Here is a 26211-nt window from a genome sequence, read left to right as displayed (position 1 = left end):
GTAGCTGGGCAAGGCGAAGTACCGAAGGATAAGGTAGTAGCGTAGTCAAACGTAGAAGAAGGTCAAGGCATGCGGCAAAGGTGCGGAGTCAAATAACGTAGCTGAAGGTCTGGATACACAGGTAAGGAAAACAGGCAATATGGAACGCTTAATCTCAGGTTAGGGGCACTGAAGATCCGGCAGGGAAGTGTGGGAGGTGCATGGACTTCTAGGATAGTGTCAGGTTTACACAATAATTATGGCCCTTTAAATCTTTGCGCTCCGGCCCGCGCTCCCTAAGGAACAGGGATGTGCGCGCCAGAGCTGAGACAGAGCGGAGGCAGCCGGGGAGAGAGGCGAGTGACTGGCTGGGATTCGCATGCGGGCGCGTCCCACAATACGAATCCCAGCCCAGCCGGGGACAAGGGGACAATGCGCTCGCGGCTGGTGCAGGTGGCCGGAGTGCGGGACATGACAAGATATATAATTTAACCCCTAAATAGTGGCAGTTTCAATAATACTGTAAATAAAATGGTGCTAATAACATATAAAAGTTTAGGAGCCTCTGTTGAATTGTAATGCATTTGAAAAATGTCCTTCATCACTGGTATTGAGAAAATAAGATAAAGTAGTTCTAGTGAAGAACATCTGATGCTGGCTTTGTATTTTATACATTATTGTTCAAGGCCACATAGCTGCTATATTTAGAGCTGCCTCTGCGTCTGCATCAACGTAAGATTTTCATGCAAAGCCTACAGAAAATATTGTCTGTAATATATTTAGTATTGAAAAGAGTGGAGAGACTTTGACAATCTATATAGACTGGATGTGATACTCTGTCACGTTGCGTAACTATAGCAATAGTAATTGTGTACACGTTTTTGGTTTTAGCAGCTAGGTTGTCCAGTGCTTCCAGGATGATGCGGTTACTGAGAACATCTATTATGAGCTAGAATGCATTGCGTATGGAGTAGCTCTGACTCAGATATGGAAAGCTTTTTGTTTTAACTTTGTTTTTTTACAAAGCTGAATAGTACAAAAGTGAGTTTGATCTTTGTTCTGGTAGACTTTGAGATATTGCGTCTTGTTTCTCTGTACCATAAGATGGTCAAACATAGGGGCATAATAATCACATCAAGTCTTAGGAAGTTGCACCTTTTTCTCGAAAATACACATTACACATAAAGAGAGATGTAAATTTAGAAAGACTTATGATCATTGCACTGCATAACTTCTTGGGTCCCTCTTACATTATTTTGTTCTGTATATGTTTTGCTGTTGGCACAAACAGTTATGCCCAGGTACAATGTGGTGTACCCACAGCATGGCCACTAACTTATACAGACCAAAGATAGCAAGAGAACTAGATTGAACTTGTAACTTGAATACTACGATCAGTTTATTAAAGTTCATAGTCAAGTGTACCAAAGTATACCAATGACTTGCCTTCCAAATATGATGTGAATCACGCCTTAGGGGTAAGGCCTAATGTCTTAGGTGCCTTACGCCACAGAAGGACCGGTGTATGGTGTCTTTACATGTGCCGCTACGAGCAGACACACTGCGATGTGCAAGTCGGCACGCGCAGTATACTCGCACATCGCGGCAACTCACAAATCGCTTCGGTGTGTTTGCTCGTAGCGGCGTATTGCCGCTCTGAGCAGGCACATGTAAAGGCACCATACTGCGGTCCTTCAGTGGAGGATCCACAGCATAATATACGCTGTGGATCCGCTTGTGTGAACGTACCCTAATAGTCCAAGTCCTCCAAGATCTGCTCTTTGCAGTGCAACAGGCAATGCAAATTCTTCCCTTACTGGCACTCAAACTGAGATAGTACGGAGAATTTTTAAGCCTAGTTTAAGTCTTCAAGGGGCTGTCCATCCAGGATTTTGTTTCAGTTGATGGCCTGTCCTTTTGCCCTTAAGGACTCAGGTTTTTTTTTTTCCTCCTCACTTTCTAAAAATCATAACACTTTAAATTTTCCACCTACATATCTATAGGTGGACTATTACAGGCAAGCAATCCTTAGTTTGCATACACTGTTCAATGCTATGCTGTAGCACAGCATTGATCAGTGAAATCGGCGCTCCATTGCTCCAGCCTGTCATGGTTGACGGCCAGATGGCGAGGAGACAGGTAAGGGCCCCCTGCCATCCTCTCAGCTCATCAGGACACCGCAATTTCACTATGGTGGTCCCGATCAACTGGGATTAGTTACGTCTCTTCTAGGGGTTATGCCCTGTACGCCCTGTGTCCTCTTGGGGTTTTCCAGTATTTTTTTTTTTTAAGCTGATTTCTTTCACTACACCTGTCCTTAGGTTTTGAGGGATATTGGAGCTCCGTTCCATTGAAGTAGTTGGAACAAAGTTGTAATACCGCACACAGCCTGAGGACAGGAGCAGTACTGTTTTTTTTCGTTGTTTTTTTTTTTTTTTTTTTTTTTTTTTTTTTAATTAGCTGTGTTTTTCTATTCCTGGATAACCCCTTTAAGCCCCTGCCAGTAAGCTGATTAAAGGGGCTGCTGTGCTCAGGCAGGTGCTGCAGCTTCTTCACTTTCTATCAGACACAATACCTTATTCTGAATAGCGTCTGTACCTGGTATGGTAGTCTTCCCATTTACTTCAGTGAGATGAATGCATTCATAGTGTTGGATAAATACACTTCATCAATTAAGTTTAGTTTTTTTTTTTTCTAATAAGCTAGAGTACCTGTCATATCCGACAAAAGATGTTATTTTACTTAATACCCAATCCTGATCTTGTACATATCATTTTTATGTGTCTATTACCTATATATCTCTTACTCAAATACCTTCTTTATTTTGCTCACTTGGTTTTTCATCCTGTGCTCTAAAGGGGCGTATCCTCACTCTGCATGACTCATCTTCCTTCCTGAGTCTGCTGTGCTGTGCTGGGTCTCTACATCCATTCACTGCAGGCTGCTCTGTAACCCCTCCCTCTCTGTTTTCATGCTGCAGTCTGATAGGACAGGAGTGAGCACAGAGGAGTGCTAGTCTTGCCCTCACTTACTGAACTTTGTCCCAGCCTGTACTTCATCTTAGATACAGAAGATGCTGCAGCCAGACAGGATTATGTTCTGGATGGTATGTTTTTTTTTTTTTATAAGCCATGATTTCTATAAAAAGGAGTGAACCATTTTCTTATGAACTATATTAGAAAGGTTAATGTTTTGCCAAAATACATAAAACATTTTTGAATCGGACAGTGCCCATTTAATGCGTAATGTTTTATTAAATTTTTTATATATATACTGAAGTATTTTTGCTTGTGTGGCCAGTTTGTGTTCCATTGACAGGCAACCTCTTAGTTCCTGCTGCCAGCAGGGCCTTATGGGCTACATGGTGGAGCTAGGGGTCCTTCTTTGGCCAAAGTCCTCTTTAGCTGTAATACCACATAAGTGCTACAATACTTGTTTTGGCATTGAGTGGCTGAAGTGTAGCATGGTCCCATCTGTATGGTACACTTGATATCTGCTGTGGGTGGTGCAGACATTGCTCCGGCGTAAAGTAGGTCTTGACACAGCCAACATTTTCATTGTTGTACAAGCAGCTGACAAATAATACAGAGACCATTTGCAATAGGTTTTAGTAGGGTTGCACGATATGGGGAAAATTTTCGATTGCGATTATGGGCCTAAATATTGCGATATCGATATGCAATGCGATATAATAAATAAATTGTGAAATCCCGCCATTTCATGTCCAATCTCCTCCCTTTTACAACTATCCACACATTTTATGCCCACCGCCCATTTCACATCTCCATTTAATTTCTATCTCCTCCCTGTCGCATTCTCCCCTCATTGTCACATCTTCTCCCATCACATCTTCCCCTATGTCACCTTTCCCCATCAGCCAATCACTGGATTGACACGTGACACCGCTGCGGACAGTGATTGGCTGAAAAGGGAAAGGTCCTACTGCTTGTATGGAGAAGAGATGAGACCTCAGACCGCACGGAGGGAAACCTGCATCTGCAGGGTCCGGGAGATGCCGGTCCCTGCGCCCTTTTACTTAGCTCAGTGTTTTTCTACCAGGGTGCTTCCAGCTGTTGTGAAACTACTACTCCCAGCATGCCCGGACAGCCTTTGCCGGTCCGGACATGCTGGGAGTTTTAGTTTTGCAACAACTGGAAGCACTCTGGTTGGGAAACACTGAATTTTAGTATTTAAATTTTGTTTTTGCCTGCTCTGGCCGGCCCCGCCTGCTGCAGCACACGTGAGCCGGCCCGAGCAGATAATCGCAAGTTTTCCCGGAGGGCCGTATCGCTATATCGCTAAAATCGTGATTCGATTGGTTTTGATAAATGTGCTTTATTTTGGTCTGACCCTAAATGCTTTCTGTAGTTGTCGTCCTCTCTTCTGGTTCCTTCAGTATTGTACTTTCCTGTAGCTGTGGGTTCTCTGGTGAATGCAGCACACATTGGCCTCTTTGCAGATGTCATGAAAATATACGTTTTACACTAAACCATGTAGACACTTTCATAGCTCTGCTGACCCACTTTTCCAGAAGAGCAGAATTCAGATAAACTGGCTGACGATACAAGTGCACAGAAAAAAGGAATAAAAGTAGGGACTAGAACTGAATATCAAAGTATTTCTAGTGTCATCTTCTCAGCTTTGCATCTAGGAGATAGGTAGTATGAATGTTTAATGTTTTTATACATAAATCAATAAGCCATAATGTTAAAACCTCAAAACTGTTAATGAGGTTTTCCATCCAAAAGCTATTGATCGACGGTGTGCCAACACCCAGCACCATTGCCATGCAGCCATGGCACTGGAAACAGAGCGTGGGAGCTGGGAGACTTTGCTCCGTACACTTTGGGGGAGATTTATCAAAACCTGCGCAGAGTTGACCAGAAGCCTATAGCAACCAATCAGATCACTCTTCTTTTTTACTTTTCAGAGGCCTTTTCAAAATTGAAAGAAGCAAGCTGATTGGTTGCTATGGACAACTGGTCGACTTATCCTCTGCATAGGTTTTGATGAATCTAGCCATTTATGTAGTGGTGGTGCTGGGTGAATTCAGAGAAACTCCCATTGAAAGTACAAAGGGACAGTGACTAGTGACAAAATTCTGCTTTTTTCCCAAAACCATTGTTGTATTTAAACCACTTAAGGATGCAGATCATACAGGTATGCCCCAGTTCCCGAGTCCTTCAGGACTCAGGGCGTACATATACTTCCTGAGTCCCACTAATAGGGTTTAAACCGCACAGCAAGCTAGAGCAGCAGAGCGCTGGTAACACGGATTAATGCTATGCTATGGCATAGCAGTGATCACCATATGCAATCAGAAGATTGCATGGTATAGCCTCCTAAGGGGGATAGATAAAAACAAGTAAAAAGTGGTTAAAAAAAGTAATAAAATAAATGTGAATAAGCCCCCCTAATAAAAGTTTGAATCACCCCCTTTTCCTAGTTTTTAAGTAAGATAATGTAATAAAAAAAAATCTTATGTGGTAGTGCAGAGTGCGAACTATTAAAATATAAGGTTAGCTAAACCACACAGTCGATGGCGTACACGTAAAAAAATACCAACTTTTTTGGTCACTTCATAGATCATAAAAATATTAATAAAAAGTGATCAAAAAATCCAATCAAAACAAAAATGGTACCGATAAAAACTACAGACCACTGCGCAAAAAATAAGCCCTCACAAAACCCCATACGTGGAAAACTACAAAAGTTAAAGGGGTAAGTAGATCACAATTTTAAACATAGTAATTTTGGTGCATGTATTTATAATTAAATAAAACCTACATAAATTGGGTATCATTGTATCTGTATGGACCTACAGAATAAAGATAATGGCCGGCATTTATTATTGTAGGTGTAAGTGAAGCATGTATTATTGTAGGTGTAAGTGAAGCATTTATCATTGTAGGTGTAAGTGAAGCATTTTTTACACCTTTTTTTTTTTTTGTGTGCTGATAATGTGTAGGAGCATCAAATTTATTAAGTAGTCACAGAACATTTGATACATTTTGTGCAGGTCACATTTTCTGAAATTTCTCTCTAAACATACACCAAAAAGCTATGCCAGGTCTGGGCTGGTGTAGTTTTAGAGACTTTTCAATGGCTTTGCGCCTTTTTTGCACCTTTTCACAAAAAGGTGCAGTTCATAAAACCCTTCCATATCATGTGTATTGCCAAAATCAGTAATTTGCAACTCAAAATCAGCTGAACTGTGTAAACCAAAAGGCACAAAAAAGGCGCAAATGAACCCTGATTGCGCCTTTTTTGCACCATTTGTAGACACAAAAAACTGTCTAAAGACAATGATAAATGTTGGCCAATTTGTCAGTTTTACCAATAAGTGCACTGCGTAGAAACAGAAGCCCTAAAAATGAGCAAAATGGCATTTAAAAAAAAAAAAAAGTCACCCCCCCAAATAATTTTTTTTGTTTCGCTGCAGATTATTTTATAAGTACAATTGGTGATGCAAAAAACTAGCCTCTACAAGCCTAAAACATCTTATGTTTTTTAGAAGATCTATTTATACCCAGGACTGTATCTATAACAAGGGGACATCCTCTACGTCTAGAGGAAAGAAGGTTTCTACACCAGCACAGATGGGGGTTCTTTACTGTAAGAGCAGTGAGACTGTGGAATTCTCTCCCGGAGGAGGTGGTCATGGTGATCTCTGTAAAAGAGTTCAAAAGGGGTCTGGATGCATTTTTGGAGAATAACATCGCTGGTTATGTATACTAGAATTATAGGGACAGAAAGTTTAATCAGGGATTTATTCTGATGCCATATTTGGAGTCGGGAAGGAATTTTTGCCTAGAGTATGAGGGTTTTTTTTTTTGCTTCCTCTGGATCAAGTCAACTCAGAAGGGACTCATTAGGGTTATAGGTTGAACTTGATGGACTCTGAACTATGTTACTATGTTACTAAGAGGAAGAAATGAAAGTGCAAAAACGAAGAGTCCTTAAAGGAAAAACATTTTTATTTCAATCAACTGGTGGCAAAAAGTTAAACAGATTTGTACATTTCTTTTTATTAAATAATCTTAATCCTTCCAGTACTTATCAGCTGCTGTTATGATCCACAGGAAGTTCTTTTTGAATTTCTTTTCTGTCTGACCACAGTGCTCTCTGCTGACACCTCTGTCCATTTTAGGAACTGTCCAGAGCAGGAGAGGTTTTCTATGGGGATTTGCTCCTACTCTGGTCAGTTCCTACAATGGAAAGTATTTAATGTATGTTTATTTAGTTTATTCACAATATAAACTGTCACCATCCTCCTCATCATTGTGGACCAGCAAATAATTAAAAGTTACTATACTGTAGTACATACATCTGCTGTATTACCAGCATAGCAGGTTTCTGTCCAAATTTAGTAGCAATAAAGGTAATTTGCCAATAATATAAACTATACTGGAAATGTAATTAGCAATTAGTTAAACCAGGATTCATTTGATTTAGAATGTTTGGAACAAATTGATTGTCAAACCTGTTTATATTTATAGCTCTAAGCTTTTCTCAGTCTGTTATGTGATCATGTTCCAATGAACTGTTTTACTTCCCAATAGTAGTTATACCACATTTAGTATATACCGTATTCATATACCGGTAATATAATGTGTATTGGCCTAGGTTTCCACACAGGTTTTTTTCTGCAGTTTTTTTTGCAAAACTACCACTGCAAGTCAGAAGTGGATCCAGCAGGGAGAAGTGCAAGTCCTTCCTTTTATATGTCCTATTCCTATCGAATACACTTCTGGCTTTGGCTTAAAAACTGCAGTGGCAGAATTCCAAAAAAAACACCAGAAAAAAACCTGTGTGAAAACCTAGCATTAAAGGGGTTTTCTAGGACAATATAATTGATGGCCTCCCAACCCATGATGGATGTACAGTGCTTTGTAATTCAATCTAGAAGGTGCTGGAGGGTTAGAGGTTAGAGCAAGTGAGGAGGCATGCCGGGCTGTGGCACTTAAAGGGGTATTCCAGGAAAAAACTTTTTTTTTTTTTTTTTTTTAATATATCAACTGGCTCCACAGCCAGCAAGATTTGTAAATTACTTTGATTAAAAAATCTTAATCCTTTCAATAATTATCAGCTGTTGAAGTTGAGTATTTATTTTCTGTCTGGCAACAGTGCTCTCTGCTGACATCTCTGCTTGTCTCGGGAACTGCACAGAGTAGAAGAGGTTTGCTATGGGGATTTGCTTCTAAACTGGGCGACACGTGTCATCAGAGAGTACTTAGACAGAAAAGAACAACTCAACTTCAGAAGCTCATAAGTACTGAAAGGATGAAGATTTTTTAATAGAAGTAATTTACAAATCTAAATAAAAATAAATTGGACAAATTGGACAAGGTCTTGGACAAATGGCAACAATACAGGTAAATTAATTTATATAACTATTTAATAATACTGATTGTCATATGGTTGTTTGAATGACAGGAGCCTCTCCAAATCTGTTTTTGTAATTTACAAATCTGTTTAACTTTCTGGAGCCAGTTGATATATATATATATATAAAAAAAAAAAAAATTCCTAGATAACCCCATTAAACAGCTAGGCTCTGCCTCTTTGACACTTTTTAACATAGTTTTAACATAGTTTTTAACCCCTTAATGACCACGGATGTAAATGTACGTCCTGATTTGGCGGGACTTCCCGCACCAGGACGTACATTTACGTCCTGTGTATGACCGCGAGCATCAGAAGGGTGCTCCCGTCATACACTGCAGGTTTCGGCTGCTAACTTTTTTTATTTTTTTTTACACTTTTTATGGGGACATAAAAAGTGTAAAAAAAAAAAAAAAAAAAAAGGGGAAAAATGTTAAAATAAAAAGTGAAAAATCCCCTCCCCCAATAAAAATGAAAACTGTCAGTTTTTCCCATTTTACCCCCAAAAAGCGTAAAGATTTTTTTAAAATAAACATATCTGGTATTGCCACGTGCGTAAATGTCTGAACTATCAAAATATAATGTTAATCATCCCGTACGGTAAATGGCGTAAACGTAAAAAATAGTCCAAAAAGGCAGCTTTTTTGTCACATTTTATTTTAAAAAAATTTATAAATTATCTAAAAGTTTTATATATGCAAATGTGGTATCTAAAAAAAAAGTACAGATGACGGCGCAAAAAATTAGCCCTCATACCACCATATATACGGAAAAATGAAAGCGTTATAGGTGGTCAAAATAGGGCGATTTTAGATTACTGATTTTGTACAAAAAGTTTTAGATTTTTTTTCTTAAGCGGTACAAAAATATAAAAGTATCTAGCCATGGGTATCATATTAATCCTATTGACCCACAGAATAAAGAACACATGTAATTTTTACCGTAAATTGTACAGTGTGAAAACGAAACCCTCCAAAATGTGCAAAATTGTTGTTTTCATTAAAATTTCCTCCCCAAAAACATTTTCTTTTGGGTTCGCCGTACATTTTATGGTAAAATGAGAGGTTTCATTACAAAGTACAATTGGTCACGCAAAAAACAAGCCCTTATATGGGTCTGTACATGGAAATATAAAAGAGTTATGGATTTTAGAAGGCGAGGAGGAAAAAATTAAAATGCAAAAATAAAATTGGCCTGATCCTTAAGGTGAAAATGGGCTCGGTCATTAAGGGGTTAAAGGGGTACTCGACTGGAAAACTTTTTTTTAATCAACTGGTGCCAGAAAGTTAAACTTATTTGTAAATTACTTCTATTATAAAATCTTAATCCTTCCAGTACTTATCAGCTGCTATATGCTCCATAGGAAGTTCTTTTCTTTTTGAATTTCCTTTCTGTCTGACCACAGTGCTCTCTGCTGACACCTCTGTCCATTTTAGGAACTGTCCAGAGCAGGATCGGTTTGCTATGGGGATTTCCTCCTACCTTGGACAGTTCCTAAAATGGACAGAGGTGTCAGCAGAGAGCACTGTGGTCATACAGAAAGGAAATTCAAAAGGAAAAGAACTTCCTGTGGAGCAGCTAATAAGTACTGGAAGGATTAAGATTTTTTTTTTAAATAGAAGTAATATACAAATATGTTTAAATATCTAGCACCAGTTGATTTAAAAAAAAAAAATTCCAATGGAGTACCCCTTTAATTTTGAAAAAAAGACAAGAGTCCATCAAGTTCAACCTAAAACCCTTCTTGGCTGAGCAATAAGAATTATTAGCTCCAGGAAAGGTACAGTTTGCTTGTAAATCCTAATAGCTATCCAACAGTATCCGTATCACTTAGCAGCAAATAGAGCTGATAGATTCTCATTAACCCAATACATATTAGAGAAATATTGGCCAAACCCCCTGATTTCCGTGGGACTAGCCGGCTGCCTAATGTGTATGGGGGCTTCTCAACTCTCTGAAATCATTTGTGGAACTTCAGCTTCCCAACCCTTTTCTTCTTCAGGAGATGAACCTCTTTCAGGGCTGTCTGGAAGCAGAATTCTTTCTCCACATCTTTAGCAGCTAGGGAAATGAGGAAGGGATGATGTGCATGGAAATGACATGTTGTAAAGTATTATTACAAAGTTTAAAAAAAAAAATCTTTTAGGTTTCTTTTAACCTGTTGTTTCAGTTAACTATTCAGAATAAGCTGCCATGTGTGTATGTGAGAAGCATCACAATTTATTACTTTAATTACTTGTAAAGTATACCGTATGTCATTTTCACTCGCTTTCCCTCTATTTTTCTGTTGTTCCTGGGCTAGTGATATTTCTCATACACTGCACACCCACACAGGAGAGGGGCTCTTGCTCTACTATTTCTCTATAGTATACCATCCAACACTACAGTTGGATCAAGGACATTTTATAGCAATACTTAATAGTGTAAGCAGTGAATCTAGCACTGGGGTTAGATCTAATACTTACTTCAAAGATCCTTTTTTTTTTCATAAATCATCACAAAGTTTTTCTTCCATTTGCTTGCATCTTCTTAGACTGTGTTTATACAAGAAAGATCAACGTTGAGTGTAGTCTAGGTACATTCACATAAAATTTGGCAGTACATTGGTGAAAGCTGGCTGACCGTATGCCAACATATACCACGGTGTATCTGCTCTGTCCATTTCTGTTTATGCTTAGAAATATTTCAAATGCTCTCACTATTCGACTTCTTTAGCCCATTGAAATCAGTGGATCCGGCACAGGTATTATGAGGTATAGGTCAGTATACCATTCTGACAGTTTTCCAATGTATGCCACAAAATAGTATCAAAAAAGAGATTAGGAAGGCCTTATTATACAGCATAAATCACTTATTTTTTATATTTTATCTTTTTTAAGTAGCTTTATTTGAAACCTGTTATGGCACAAAATAAGTAGCACTGTTCTCATCCATTCTTGGAGCAAATCCTTAAATTCTGAGACAGTTGGTTGAGTGAATCAGGAACGTGTAGAGTTTTTATGTGCATACAGCTTTTATTTTAAAGGAGGCGCTTTATGTTTGCATACAATAGTGTCTGCATACATACAGTATGAAAAGGGAGAAGTCTGTGTATGTCTGAATGAAATTTTCACTAATGGACTCCTATACATAATTTTTTTTATGGCTGCTAATTGATGGAAAACGTCCATTATAATCTTTCCTTATAATTTGTATCCCGCTCCCCAGATTGTTAGAAATGCTGCTGTAAGTGTGTTGTGTAACACCCACACCGCGTGTATAATAAAGAAAAATGCAACTGCAAAGTATTTGCTCACATAATGAGGTCTTTAGTGACAATTAGTCGGTTTGGAGACGGCAACAAAAATGTGAGGCTGTGGAAAATTGATGAAACCTTGATTCAGGATGCTCACATTTGCTTACTTTTTTTTTTTATGTTGCAGTATTGTATAATTCTCAGTCTTTGCTTCTATTCTGCATTATTTGTACATTGTTATGATCACTAGCCACAGGTTTCCTAATAAATACACACTTCATAGAAATTAAAATCCTATATGAGAACACTTAAGAAGTTGGTGACTATGCAATTAATAAGATGTTAACCCCTTCATCTACTTAAAGGGGTTATACAGCAGCTGTTTTATGGGTTTTTTTCCCCCAAAAGTATGCCCATCGTGTGGGACATAACAAAATAAACCTTTCCGTACCTTCAGCTCTCCCGTCTTACTATGCTACAGTGTGTCACACTGCCGTTAAGCCATTTGCTGGCCTCAGTGATGCCCCGCCTCTCGTCCAGCGACTCATAACGATTGTCTTTCTGAGCTGCAGAAGCTGGGCCCAAGGTCTCACACTGCCGCTCAGCTAATCGATGGCCGAGACGGGGCATCACTGTGGCCAACTATTTGCTTCATTAGATCATTTTAGAATTATATGATAAATTCAGTTTTATGAGTAGGTTTTTTCAGTTAACTTACCCTTGAGCTGTCCTTATATTTTGGACTAGTTTGGGTATAAGAGATAAAGATCCATACTACTCATATGCTGTCCTTATATAGGGCAGAATATTCAGCTAACAGAATAACTGAAGATGAATATAAATTCCCCCTTGTTACTCCCTCTCAGAATAGGATTAAGGCTAGGTTCACACTGTGTTTTTGTACGCAGTAATGTATACATTCATGCCATACAGCATAATCTGTTTCCCATTGATTTGCATAAAAAAAACAGATTGCAACTTATACTTTTTCTATATACAATAGCGTAACGATCTAAATTTACGTTAAATGTACTGATAGGAAAGAGAGAAACAGCTCTCATTGAATGCAGTATAAAATCTGTGTGCAAATCATATTGAATGTAATAAATAATCCATAGAGGACACATGATGTACATGTATGTCACTGTACCCTGGAGCATAGCACATAGCTACGTACATGTATGCTCCCGTGTGCCGTGATCACAGTGTCTCCCGGGTAAAGATGGAAGCCGGGGTCTTTCCTCTAATGGCGGACATCAGCGATCACACTGATGTTCACTATTAAAGGGGTACTACACTACTCAAATTGTTCTGAGCGCTGGAGGCGGCACCGGGAGCTCATGACGCCATAGCCCTGCCCCCTCGTGGTGTCACGCCCCGGCCCCTCCATGCAAGTCTATGGGAGGGGGCGTAACGCCCCCTCCCATTGACTTGCATTGAGATGGCGGGCGTGACATCACGAGGGGGCAGGGCTATGACATCACACGCTCCCAGCGCTGGCTCCAGCATTCCCATTAATGACTGTAGGAGAAACTTAAGGAAAAAAAACCTTTTAAGGTTCATGGTGGAACCACTTTTATTAGCAATATAAAATAACAAACATGAGATGACGCGTTTTGGGAGGTGCCCTCCCTTCCTCAGATCCTGATCTGAGGAAGTTTCTCCTACTCTGCATCCAGGCCAGCAGTGCAGCTGGGCAGCGGCTACTCTGACTCTCAGTACCCCATTTTCTCTGGGGTGATAGGCATTTATTCATCTAACCTAAGGTGAGCGGCCATCTATATGGTCCTCGGGCCTATCCTCTTATTTAACTGCCTTGTTACTTAGGGTAATGCACTAGGTGCCGGTATCGGTCTTCTTTTCCTTCACAGATTAATGACTGTAGGCTTTTTTTTTTTTTACTTGAAATATCAGAAATTATTAGTTTCAGCTATGATTCTAGAAATAGCTTCACATTTTTATTACCTAAGAAGACTTGACATGCACATCATACATTAAGATGTCTTCAGTCCCATTCTTGTGGAGTAAGAGAGATTATGATGCAGTTAAACTGTATTTATTCTGAAAGATGTTTTCTGGCTTCTTCTGGGAGTATTTGAGATATATTGCTGTTTGTGTTATTTTAATGAAGGTCTTTTCAATCTGCTTACGTCCCTTTGTCTGGTAATGTATGCATGCCTGGAGCACACATGTCACACAGCTCAACCACTGATATGGGAAATGACTTCTGCTAATGTCACCGTCCTGCTGGAGACTGTGGATGAAATTACAAAGACCAGCTAGGATACTTTATCTTTTTGCTAAAAGCAAATGTACAAGCAGTTCTTGAAGTGCATACTATTTATGGATCTCAGGGGAAATAAAAAAGAAATAAGAAAGAAAAAGAAATCTCGGAAGACCCTTTATTTAATAACATGGCTTCTGCTAAAAATGGTACCTGGGAAGGTGACACAACAGCTAATGTAATAGCTAGTGTAGCAGTGTTCCTCCCGATCCATGTTGTAGAGATCCCCTGACGCAGTCTTGCTCTGTACTGGATCTTAGCAAATATAGCCAAATGCCATTTTTAATAAGTTTCTTTTGGTGTTTGGTTAGTGGATTTTACAGAAGGGAACCTGGGTAACAGGATATGTTTGTTTCAGATTTGATTATTTGAAGAAGACAAGGTGTTTTATACTAATGTATATGGAGCTGTCCCTTGACCTTGAGCCAGAGGTATAAAAAAAATTAAAAAAATCTAAGAAAATAAACGATTAATAAGAAAATGTGTGAACACTGGGTCTAAACTTTCATTGTTCAGCCTTCAGATATTTGTGCTTGGCTGGCACATGAGGAAAATGTTTGGCTACATAAATGCCAATAGTTTTTTTAAGCTAATCCTAGGTAAAACCACCAAGGCAACCAAATGCAATGCTTCACAATAAGGTTTTTTACACTTCCTTCATGATTTCCATGTATTAGAGAGTCGTGATATATAACACATTTTTGTTCTGTCAGATCCCAACTAATCTTAATTGATACCATTGATCTTGACCATTGATCTTCCAGGCTTGTGGCCTTTTGCAACAAAATTGAAAGCAAACCCACAATAAAACAAGACCGCCATGTTTACCTAAGACTGGATTATCATGCTAAATTAAAAGCTCATACTTAAGTGACAAATGAATAATATGTCTAGATAATCGTGTTAGGCCTTGTTCACATCAGCCCCACAAAGCTCCTTTCGGGACTGGGAAGAAGGGTGCCACAACTGACATCAACGGATCCCAATAGGTCCTATTCACTTTGGGGGTCCATTGGGGTCCCGTTAAATGTCCGTTATTTTGCACGACTTTAGTGGAGAAAAAAACCCGACCTGCAGTCACGTAATTTTAATGGAATCGGCCAACGGAGCTCCAATCGCTGATGTGAACATAGCCTAGGATAATAAATACAATTATCTACTTTGTCACAATGTAAAATACTGAAACACTGGTTTTATCTCTTTATTTTCTTGTTTCTTTATTGTGTGTGTTCTCTTTTATGTTAATTAATAACATTTAAGTAAAAAATTACTTAAACCCCAAAACCACAATAAAACTATCCCATGTGAGCAAAGCGCTATAGAAACAGTAACATTTGGATTTGGTATTCTAACACAATTATTACTTTCGTGGCCCCTGTGGGAAACCTTTTGTGGTTTTTTTTTTTTTTTTTTTTTTTTTTTCAATAAATATAAAAAATAAATCCTTGAATTGATAACAAATTGTGACCAAATGCGACTTTTTAAAAGGTTATCCTGCATTTTTTAAATTCAGTCACTATGCCTTGTCTGCTGCAGTAAAAAAAAAAAAAAAAATATATATATATATATATATATATATATATATATATATATATATATTATATATATATATATTATATATATTATATATATATATATTATATATATTATATATATATATATATATATTATATATATTATATATATATATATTATATATATTATATATATATATATATATATTATATATATATATATATATATATATATATATATATACCAGTGCTGCTGGTATCGCTCTCCCGTCCTCCCGGGCGGTCTTTTTTTCTGCTTTTGGGGTCCAACACATCACTTTTCTACTTGGCTAATTGCTACCCACAGCGATGTCCTCCCTCAGCTGGTGAGCGTCAGAATTATTTATGGGGCCTGGGAACTAAGGAAAAGGTTGGGGTGGGCTCAATACATTACTCTGTCGCTCAGCCTATCGCTGGTTGAGGCAAAACATTGCTGCCGCCAGCAATTTAGCTGCGCCGCAATGTGATGTGTCGGGCCTAAAAAGCAACGGGGCCAAATGTATGTAGGTTAGGAGGGCCCCTAATAGAGTCATTTCATGGTAATGAGCCACATTTTTCAGTATTAGATATGTACAAGAACTTTCAAGAGCCATCAGGTTCTAAGCAGTTTTCGGTCCTCTTGTGGCTGCATCTGATTTCTCTAAAGAAGGACGAGGAGAGTCAGGAATAGAAACCATAACTCAATCTGCTAGGAGAAGTTGAGCAGCCTGCTAACCTGTAATATAATTTGTTATGGAGCATAACTGTGGAATTGTATTTTGCCAGTTCTCCTTTGCCCTCTAGTTCCAGGAATCGTACAAAATAAATTACTTGTTAGGGCTGTTTGACTAACGTCTCTTTCTGTCTTCTTTCTTTAGTAATTGCCCATCTTTCCTGGCAGCTGCTTTGGCAAGGGCAACAGCTGATGAGATTCTGCAAAGCGACCTATCTGCATACTATGTACCAAAGCATGTGGATGGCACTGAGGGGATCATACGTGAGTATATTATTATTGACTATTAGAATGTACTATCCTTTAACCTACAAGACTTTTGTAATATTTTTTAGCATTTTATGATTTTATTAACGCTTTAAGGATAAAGCGATTATTTTTTTCCCACCATTTTTCCACTTTTGTTTTTCCTCTTTGCATTCTTATAGCCATACCGCTTTACATACCCATATGAGGGCTTGTTTATTTTGCCACCAGTTGTACTTTGTAATGACATCACTCATTTTACCACAGACTGTAGGGTAAAACCAAAAGAAAATATTTGTGAGGCAAATTGGGGGGAAAAACACACCATTCTGCGACTTATGGTAAAAAATTACAAGTCATCTTTATTTTGTAGGCCCACACAATTACAATGATACTCTTTATTTATTTATTTTATTATTTTAAGTTTTTTGCGCCATGATCTGTAGCTTTTATCAGTATCATTTTTGTTTTGATGGGACTTTTTAATAATTTTTTTCTGGTATATGAAGTGACCAAAAATCAGCAATTCTGAACTTTGGTATTTTTTACATTTATACCATTGACCGTGCAGTTTTATTAACATTATATTTTAATAGTTCTGACGCTTCAGCACATGACGATACCACATGTTTGTTTATTTTTCTTTTCTCATTTTTTTAAATAAAATAATGTAAAGTGATTGAGGTGATTCAACATTTTATTAGGGGAGGGGATAATTCACTTTTTTTTAGGGGTCTGCAGACAGCAGAACGTTTTCCACGGTGTCTCCAGACTCTGTCACGTCTGTCACACATGCTCAGTGTTAACCTGCTTTCATCTGTGAAGAGCACAGGGCGCCAGTGGCGAATTTGCCAATCTTGGTGTTCTCTGGCAAATGCCAAACATCCTGCACGGTGTTGGGCTGTAAGCACAACCCCCACCTGTGGTCGTCGGGCCCTCCTACCACCCTCATGGAGTCTGTTTCTGATGGTTTGAGTGGACACATGCACATTTGTGGCCTGCTGGAGGTCATTTTGCAGGGCTCTGGCATTGCTCCTCCTTGCACAAAGGCAGAGGTAGCGGTCCTGCTGCTGGGTTGATGCCCTCCTACGGCCTCCTCCAGGTCTCCTGATGTACTGGCCTGTCTCCTGGTAGCACCTCCATGCTCTGGACACTACGCTGACAGACACAACAAACCTTCTTACCACAGCTCGCATTGATGTGCCATCCTGGATGAGCTGCACTACCTGAGCCACTTGTGTGGGTTGTAGACTCTGTCTAATGCTCCCACTAGAGTGAAAGCACTGCCAACTTTCCAAAGTGACCAAAACATCAGCCAGGAAGCATAGGAACTGAGAAGTGGTGTGTGGTCACCACCTGCAGAACCACTCCTTTATTGGGGGCATCTTGCTAATTGCCTATAATTTCCACCTATTGTCTGTTCCATTTGCACAACAGCATGTGAAATTGATTGTCAATCAGTGTTGCTTCCTGAGTGGACAGTGTGATTTCACAGAAGTGTGATTGACTTGGAGTTACGTTGTGTTGTTTAAGTGTTCCCTTTATTTTTTTGATCAGTGTATATATTATTAGAATTATCTGCGGAGATGATGTTCAGTAAAACTGCAGATTTCTGAATGAATCTAATACGGACAATCTCCTCTGGAATGTATATTCCTAGTATGGCATCAGTATCCACAAGGTAATTGTCTATAATTTTTTACTTTTTGGATATCGCCAAATTTTTATTTCAAGTAGATCAAAGTTGACTAGTGGTACCAGTGGGGGGTTCTGGTGAATGGGTTCTTAGTTTTTTAAATGTTTGTAAGTTATACTGCCATCTGGTGTTTACTTTAGGTAATACCTAGACTTGAATTGCTGGACTAAATTATAAATCTATTTTAGCATAATTTACTGTTTGGGTTTTACTATAGACAAGTAACATCCCTAGAAATGAGCAGCAATAAAACTCCTTTTTAAAAGTTGGTAACTGAGATAGAATATAGATGTGTATCTATATATTAGGGGTTTTAATATCCATCTCTAGGAACTATAGTTTTTGACATCCATTCTTTAGACATTTTTCAAATATCTTATAAAGCCCCTTGCTTTATACTTATACCTGGCAGTATGTTTTCTACCTGCATGGATTTGTTGTAAGACTTAATATTTTTCCATAAGTGACTTGTTGACTCTTACTGCCTGACTGAATTTGGATTTTTTGGGGGGAAATGGGCAATGTCTAGGTGATAAGATTTATGAAACTGCCTACTTTTTTCTTGAAAATATCTCCCCCCCCCCCTTACCAAAAGTAAACACAACACAGCTGGGCTTCTGTTTAATATTAGGCGCCGCTCATCCCACTAAGAGAATTTAAAGTAGTATCTGTTTTCTTCTCAAGGTTATACAGCAACCCCCCACCCTAACCTTTCTGCTATTATAGCAGTTACCCCAATAGTAACTACCTCCGTTTTCCCCATGTTTGGGAGTAATTCTAACAATAGAGCTTCCCTCCTCAGTATTAAGAGCCTCTTCCCAGTAGTCACAGCAGTGCCTTCTCCCAGCAGCCACTGTAGGACATCCCAACCTATATAAGTGCCTCCCACCACAGAAATGAATCTATAGTTTCTTTCAAAGGTATCTGTCTGCATCCTGCTGGTATCTGGCATGTTAACAGGTATTAATAGCGCAGCAGACCCATTAAAATAGCGTATACTAGCAGAAAGCTGCCCAAACTAAATCACTTGTTGACTCTGTTGGGGCCATTGAAATAAATGACATCCACTGCTATCTGCCACAGTATTTGTCTGCATCCAGTTCCTGGCAGGATGCCGATGGATACCGCTTACAGAAACTATAAATGCAGTCTGTACCTAGCCTTGGTTAAGTATTCATCACATCGGGGTCCTTCCCACAGTTTTACAAGATTTTCATTTAAGCTCCTAATTCCCTCAATAGCTAACAGCAAGGTTGCTTCCCTTGCCACAGTGAGAGTGCTTCTTTTAGGGAACAAGCTAACTATGGGGGGGGGGGGGGGGCTATATAGCTACCTACATGGGGTCCTACATCCAGGGGGTAAACTACCTACAGGTCAGCCCTACCTACAAGGGGCAAACTGCATATTGGAGGGAGGCGTTGGTGTGTCCCACAGTAAAAATGTTGAAAAAGGTTTGGAAACACTGCCTTACCATAGTAAAATCACCCTTTTATCTATACACCCTGGTCACAGACTTTATTACAAGAACTTTGTTACTTACTTTCATGTTGACTAACAGGGATTGATGCCGGAGACCAGTAAAAGCAGTCATTTGCTTCCTGTGGCTTTTGCTTTGCACAAATGGTCTGTTTTGCTCCAGCCGCCAATAAAGACAAATGTACTATGTCTAATGAAACAATGGGGGAAAAATGATGTTCTGGTAAAGGGAAAAGCTAGTATCAATAGCAAAAAAGGGATTCTTACTATGACAGGAACCCTCACACCATAACTGAGAATCCTGAAGACTCATTAAAGACAGTATTTTCAGAGACTGTGCAAGCACTGACAAAAGCATTTCAGACCTAAATAGTATTATAAAGAATTCTCTGTAGTGCTCCACGAGGGTCATATACAGGATTACTATTGCTCCTTTATGGCATTTGTGAGTTATGTAATAAACCTATGGCGTGACCTTTGTAAGTACCCATAAAAGGGCAGGCTCTTACACATGTAATGTTTGCAGCACATGAAAGACTAGTATAATGGCGTCCTCACTTTGATTAGATTTTTCTGTAATTTTCTTGCGGTAGTGCTGGGAGGTATGACCAAATATGCATATCACTGTATTTTTGTAAGTTATGGCGGTTCCACTGTATTTAACGTTATACAACCCCCCCCCCCCCCCCCCCCCCCACACACACACACCCGCTGCTGCACTTTAAACGAATGAGATGCCGGCCACTGCGCTTTAAAATTGTTGAGATGCCGGCCGCTGCGCTTTAAATGGTTAAGTTGCCGGCCTCCTGCGCTTTAAATGAATGAGATGCCGGTGTGAGGTTGCAAATTTTCGCCTCACACCGGCCGCGGCGCTGGAAACGATTAAGCTGCGAGCCGGAAGTGGTCACCTCCTCCTGCAAGCGCTAAATGCCAGGCTTTTAGCGCTTGCAGGGGGAGGTGACAGCTTGCCGCGGCTCTCCTCTCATTCATTTAAAGTGCAGGCGGCTGGCAACTTAACCATTTAAAGCGCAGGCGGCCGGCAACTTAACCATTTAAAGCGCAGGCGGCCCGCATCTCATTAATTTAAAGCGCCAACGGCTCACAGGAGGACGGGGAGAGCATATGATTATCTCCCCGAAGTGGGGACAGCCGCTGCGGCTGACCATTCATTCATTTGAAGGAGGAGGGGCCCAACCGGTATTGCGGTATAGGAAAAATTCACATAGTGCTGGAAAAACATACTGGTATTCGGTATGAACCGGTATATCGGCTCATAGCGAATACTGACATTTCTTTCCTGCACGATATGAATTTTTCCTATACCGCAATACCGGTTGGGCCCCTCCCTTCCCCCCCCCTCGAATTAATGAATTATCAGCCGCAGCGCGCTGTCCCCAAATCAGGCAACTCGCGAGCGCTGCTTCTCTTCCCCCTCCCCCCCCCAAATAACTTTCAGCCGCTGCGCTGTACTGTACCATCCTGTGCCCATACTTCAGAAATAAACAAAATAAACTTTAATTCACCTTCTTCCTTTGTTCTCCCATTGCTCCGGAACCGGCCCGACTGTCCCTCCGCTGCTCTTGCTGCTTCCTGGGGGCAGGAATGTCACAGAGCTGTCAGCCTATCAGCGGCCGCAGCGATGTCCCGCCTCGGCCAGTGATAGGCTGAGCCCACTGTCATGTAAGGAGCCGGACGGTTTATTACATGACAGTGCGTTCAGCCTATCACCGGCCGAGGCGGGACATCGCTGCGGCCAGTGATAGGCTGACGGCTCTGACGTTCCCATCCCCAGGAAGCAGCATGAGGCTTGCATCGCTGGACCATGAGGCTGGGAAAGTAGGAAGAAGGTGAGATAACGTTTATTTGGTTTATTTCTGGGCACAGGATAGTACAGTACAGTGGGGTGTTGGAGAGAAGCGGCGCCCACGGATCACACGATGATGGGGTAAATATTGTGGAACCGCCATAAATACTGTGGTACCCATTTTTTGGTCATACCGCCCAGCTCTAGTTGACCTACTCAATCAGTAAATTTATTTTTAACATTGAGTTGTTAAATTTCTTCTAGGTTTAAAGGGGTACTCCACTGGAAAACATTTTTGTTTAAATCAACTGGTGCAAGAAACTTTCTAAATTACTTTTATAAAAAGAAATCTTAATCCTTCTAGTACTTATCACCTGCCGTTATGATCCACAGGAAGTTCTTTTCTTTTCGAATTTCCTTCCTGCCTGACCACAGTGCTCTCTGCTGACCTCTGTCCATTTTAGGAACTGTCCAGAGTAGGAGCAAATCCCCATAGAAAACCTCTCCTGCTTTGGACGGTTCCTAAAATGGACAGAGGTGTCAGCAGAGAGCACTGTGGTCAGGCAGAAAGGAAATTCAAAAATAAAAGAACATCCTATGGATTATAACTGCAGCTGATAAGTACTGGAAGGATTAATATTTTTTAATAGAAGTAATTTACAAATCTGTTTAACTTTCTGGCACCAGTTGATTTAAAAATGTTTTCCAAGGGAGTACCCCTTCAAGCTAAAATGATTGCTCAGTTACAAAATTAATGTAGAATCCTGTTCCTAATAAAGAAATATATGTAGAAATATATGCTTGTGAAGTATCCATATGTTTCTAATGCAACTTGTTTGCGTAGGTAACACATTATTTAGTTTGTCTTAGTTATTAGTTATTTGTGGTGGAGTTATAGTTTGTATTATACCCCAGAGCAGTATTCGCAATTCTGCTGGTAACTGTTGGAATCTGTCACCAGTGGACCAATTCCTAACAACTTAGCTGACCCCTACAGTGCACTTTTTCCTATAGAAGACTTGTGCTTTGAAGCCGAAAAGATGTAGCATAAAATAAAAAATGGTGTATTTATGAAGTAAATTTTTGTGTGTGTGTTTATATAATGAGTACAACACATGGACACGCTATATGAATTGTGAAAGGTTTCCAGACAATCTTTAAAAAAGAAAAAAAAAATCAGTATTCTAAAGGGGGTTTCCACTTCTCAATAGGAAGGTGGGCTAATATAAGGAAGCTGTTTTGCATTTGACTGCTAGAAGACCTGTTGATCCCCATAGATAGCCCCTGGCAGGCTCACATATATTTCTTGGGAAATGTATTATTACGTGATACCCCATTTCTGCCAGAGCTGGAGCAGCTTCTTGTAGTAGTTCTCCATTCGGGTTAAAGGAGAGGGGGGTCCCCAAAAGGAAACCACTTTCCCTTGACACTGGTGGTTGAGTTGTGACCAGTCTACTTTACCGATCAGATTTGGTATGAGCAGTAAAGGATGGTGTTCTGGCCTCCGATTCATCTGCGCTATGTGTAGGCACTGGATGCCGCTGGAGATGGCTTTTAATAATCCCAACATGTGGGACATCATACAAGCCAGGAAGGACACATGGCATCACCACAATGACTCTTTACTATTAATGTGCATTGGACATGTGCAAACTTCCTTTTCATATAATTCAGCAACCACCAATACACATATTTGGCCATGTCACTATATCTATCGCGGTATTTTTGTAACTTATGGCGGTTCCACGGTGTATAACGGTATTTCCCCCCCCCCCAATTAATTATTAGCCCAGCGCTTCGCTGTCCCCATCGGGGTACTTCTCACGTCACCCGCAAGCTTGCCCTCCTCATCCTCCTGTTTGTTGCGGCCGCCGGCGCTGACACTCTATACTGTATCCCTATGCCCGGGCTGCAAAAGGTAAACAAACCGTGATAGGCTGATCCCACTGTCATGTAAGGAGCTCTGGCCGGCTTCTTACATGACAGTGGACTCAGGGGCGGAACATCGCTGCGGCCGGTGATAGGTTGACGGCTGTCCGACGTTCCAGTCTCCAGGAAGCAGGTCCAGACCGACGGGGAAGGTGAGTTAAAGTTTATTTTGTTTACCTTTTGCAGCTCTGGCATAGGGATACAGTATAGAGCAGTGGTCAGCCAACGGCTGGCCGGGCATGCTGGGAATTGTAGTTTTCCAACATATGGAGGTTGAAGACCACTGTATAGAGTGTCAGCGCCGGAGGCCGCAACAAACAGGAGGACGAGGATGGCAGCGCTTGCGGGTGACATGTGAGTAATACCCCGATGGGGACAGCGCAGCGCTGGGATGATAATTGGGGGGAAGGGCAGAACAGCGCACGTGGGTCACATATGATTAGTTCCCTGATGTGGGGACAGCGCAGCGCTGGGCTGATAATTCATTCATTCCCGAGGGGGAGGGGCCAAAACGGTATTGCGATATGGGTTAAAATTCATATCGTGCAGCACAAAAATTTCGGTATTCGGTATGAACCGGTATACCGCCCAGCCCTACCCAATCCCCTTCGGTATATGGCAGAGGTGGGAGTATAGGGGCATAAAATATTCTGAGTAGTGCCTATAATGAATATAGATGGAGTTTGGTCATATTAATTCATTGCATGCATCACTTCTTTGGTGCCTTTGTCTGACTTGACTTCACCGAATCCTCTGCTGCATTGTCTTCCAGATGTATGTCTTGTCATTGCGACACTGGCAAGCTGTAGCTGGTGACACTGAAGCCAGAAAGATAACTTATCTTGCAGTTGCTTAGTGTCTTATTGGACAGAAACACAATGGCATTTGTACAGCAGTGATTCCTGGCCCAGTCTCTTTCCCTTTGTTTGAAATCTGGATGTAAAAGCTTACTGGTGTGAAGGCCAAAGCCGGATTATGACTGCTGAGTACTACTGCAGAATATTTATTTGCACAATATGCATGGCTGTTATCTATCATTCCGAGAAGAACTCCTCTCCTGACTAATTCGGGACCCTTGTCTGGTCTTCAGCTTCCAGTGTAGCTTTGTATCTTTTGTTTCCTTTTAAAATAACAAACAAACAATAAAGGGATCCTGGAAGTAGTCTTGAGCCCTCAATACTGTTTACCAGGTCCATATACCAGCAGGATTTCACACCCTAGTTATGTGAGAGTGAAGAAATTAGCATGTTCATTACATGGACTGGCAGATCGATGCAAGGAAACATCTGTCGTGTGCACACTGCAGGAGAATCCTGTTGAATTCAACAAGACTGCTGCTCCGAAATCTCTGGTGGAATTCCAATGTGGAATTCCGCACAGAAATTCCCAGCATGTGAACATGGCCGAACACACGACCAGAGGACAGGGGTGGTGCTGATTTTCTATTCCTGGATAACCCCTTCAACTCCACATGGTACAATTCTGTTGTAAAGCTTGTGATGTGTAACACTTGATCAAATACTCAATTCTAAGTGAATACTAGCACAAATGCTGAGCACTTTTTATATACAGTATATCCCCATGTCCTACAACCAGACAATACATCCCTGGTTGATAGAACCAGAAGAACTCGTGTGAAATGTAATGCCATTTATCACCCTGGTGTACCCTGTGAAGACTTCTTACTGCATACATACCAGATCTCCTTCATTTAGGTGCTGGATCCAGAAAGGGGAGGGAATGGGAGTCCACATGACAGACAAATTGAGAGCTGAGTCAGCTCTAGAGAAATAATACATGGCTTACAGCTGTGAGTGGGCGGCTATCATTAGCTTTGAGGGGTTCGGTATTATTTTTAGTTCTACTTCCCCTTCTTTCTTGTATTGTTTTTTCCTCCTCTTCTATTTCAGCCGCATACAGTTGCTTCCTCCACCTCTTTTTCTTTTCTCTTGTTATCTGCTATACATTTCCCACAAACTGCAACTTTAATGACCATGGACATTACTGATCTATCCCAGGAACAAGCATTTCCAATAAGGAGTAAAGGAAAGCAGTTATAGATCCATGGATATTAAGTATATGTGACCGTGACAAACCTATGAACTTGATATCAGAAGAAGAGGACCAGGCAGTACAGCAAATTTAACATTCATTCCTGTTAGCCCAATCAGAACTATTCTAGATATAGCATCCTAAAATACAGTTCTGATATTAGTATAGGAATCCCCCATGTCTTGTGGTTACAGATGCAGTATTACTTTTTTTCAGGCATTGCTGAAGTCCCTTATCATGGTATAATACTATTACCCCTGAGCCACCTAGTGAATGAATAGAAAGTCAGAGTAACACACACTGGCAGATATATAGAAAAGGGACTAAATCTGTGTGTGGCGCTTATGTGATGAATATTGACTTTAAAGGGAAACTATATTATAGTACTTTTTTTTTTCCATGTATATATGATATGATATTCCATAGCATTTTGCAAAGACTTTCATCACCTTCAATGACCTATTGGGACACAGAACTAAATTGGCCTTGGTCAGATTGTAGTGAGGGACAATGTACGGTTTAAAATTGTTGCTAAGAATTGGATGGCTATTTTTTTCATGATCCTTGTTAAGAGAAACATCATTGCCTTGCATTACCTTGTTAGACCCATGTGCAAGTCATGTATACTAGGGATGTGCAGGACTATGAGGCTGAAAGCTAAATTGATGCTTTCTGTAGTCCTAGTGCTGCCTGAGGCAAGAACTTCAACCTACCTCGCATAAGGAGCAGCCCTGGCTGGCACCTCTTATTATTACCAATCATCAATTACCGGCATTGAAGACCTGATCTCAACTGTCAAAGTTAGTGAGGGAGACCCAGAGATTAACCAGAATTGCTAGAACTATCCGGCGCCCCTTCAC

The 26211-nt window shown here is 40.3% G+C and overlaps 1 protein-coding gene across 1 annotated transcript in view; it reads left to right on the top strand.

Annotated features, from left to right (window-relative positions):
- PPM1E (protein phosphatase, Mg2+/Mn2+ dependent 1E) overlaps positions 1-26211 on the top strand; it is a 195136-nt gene that overhangs the window by 109158 nt on the left and 59767 nt on the right. The window contains exon 2 of the mRNA XM_056556873.1: positions 16294-16412. Within this exon, the coding sequence (XP_056412848.1) occupies positions 16294-16412 (119 nt within the window). The remainder of the gene's footprint in view (positions 1-16293; positions 16413-26211) is intronic.

The sequence above is a fragment of the Hyla sarda genome, chromosome 2 (assembly GCF_029499605.1).
Source record: "Hyla sarda isolate aHylSar1 chromosome 2, aHylSar1.hap1, whole genome shotgun sequence".
NCBI classification, from domain to species: Eukaryota; Metazoa; Chordata; class Amphibia; order Anura; family Hylidae; genus Hyla; species Hyla sarda.
Note: the sequence above shows the minus strand (reverse complement) of the source record. Positions and strands in the feature narration are given on the sequence as shown.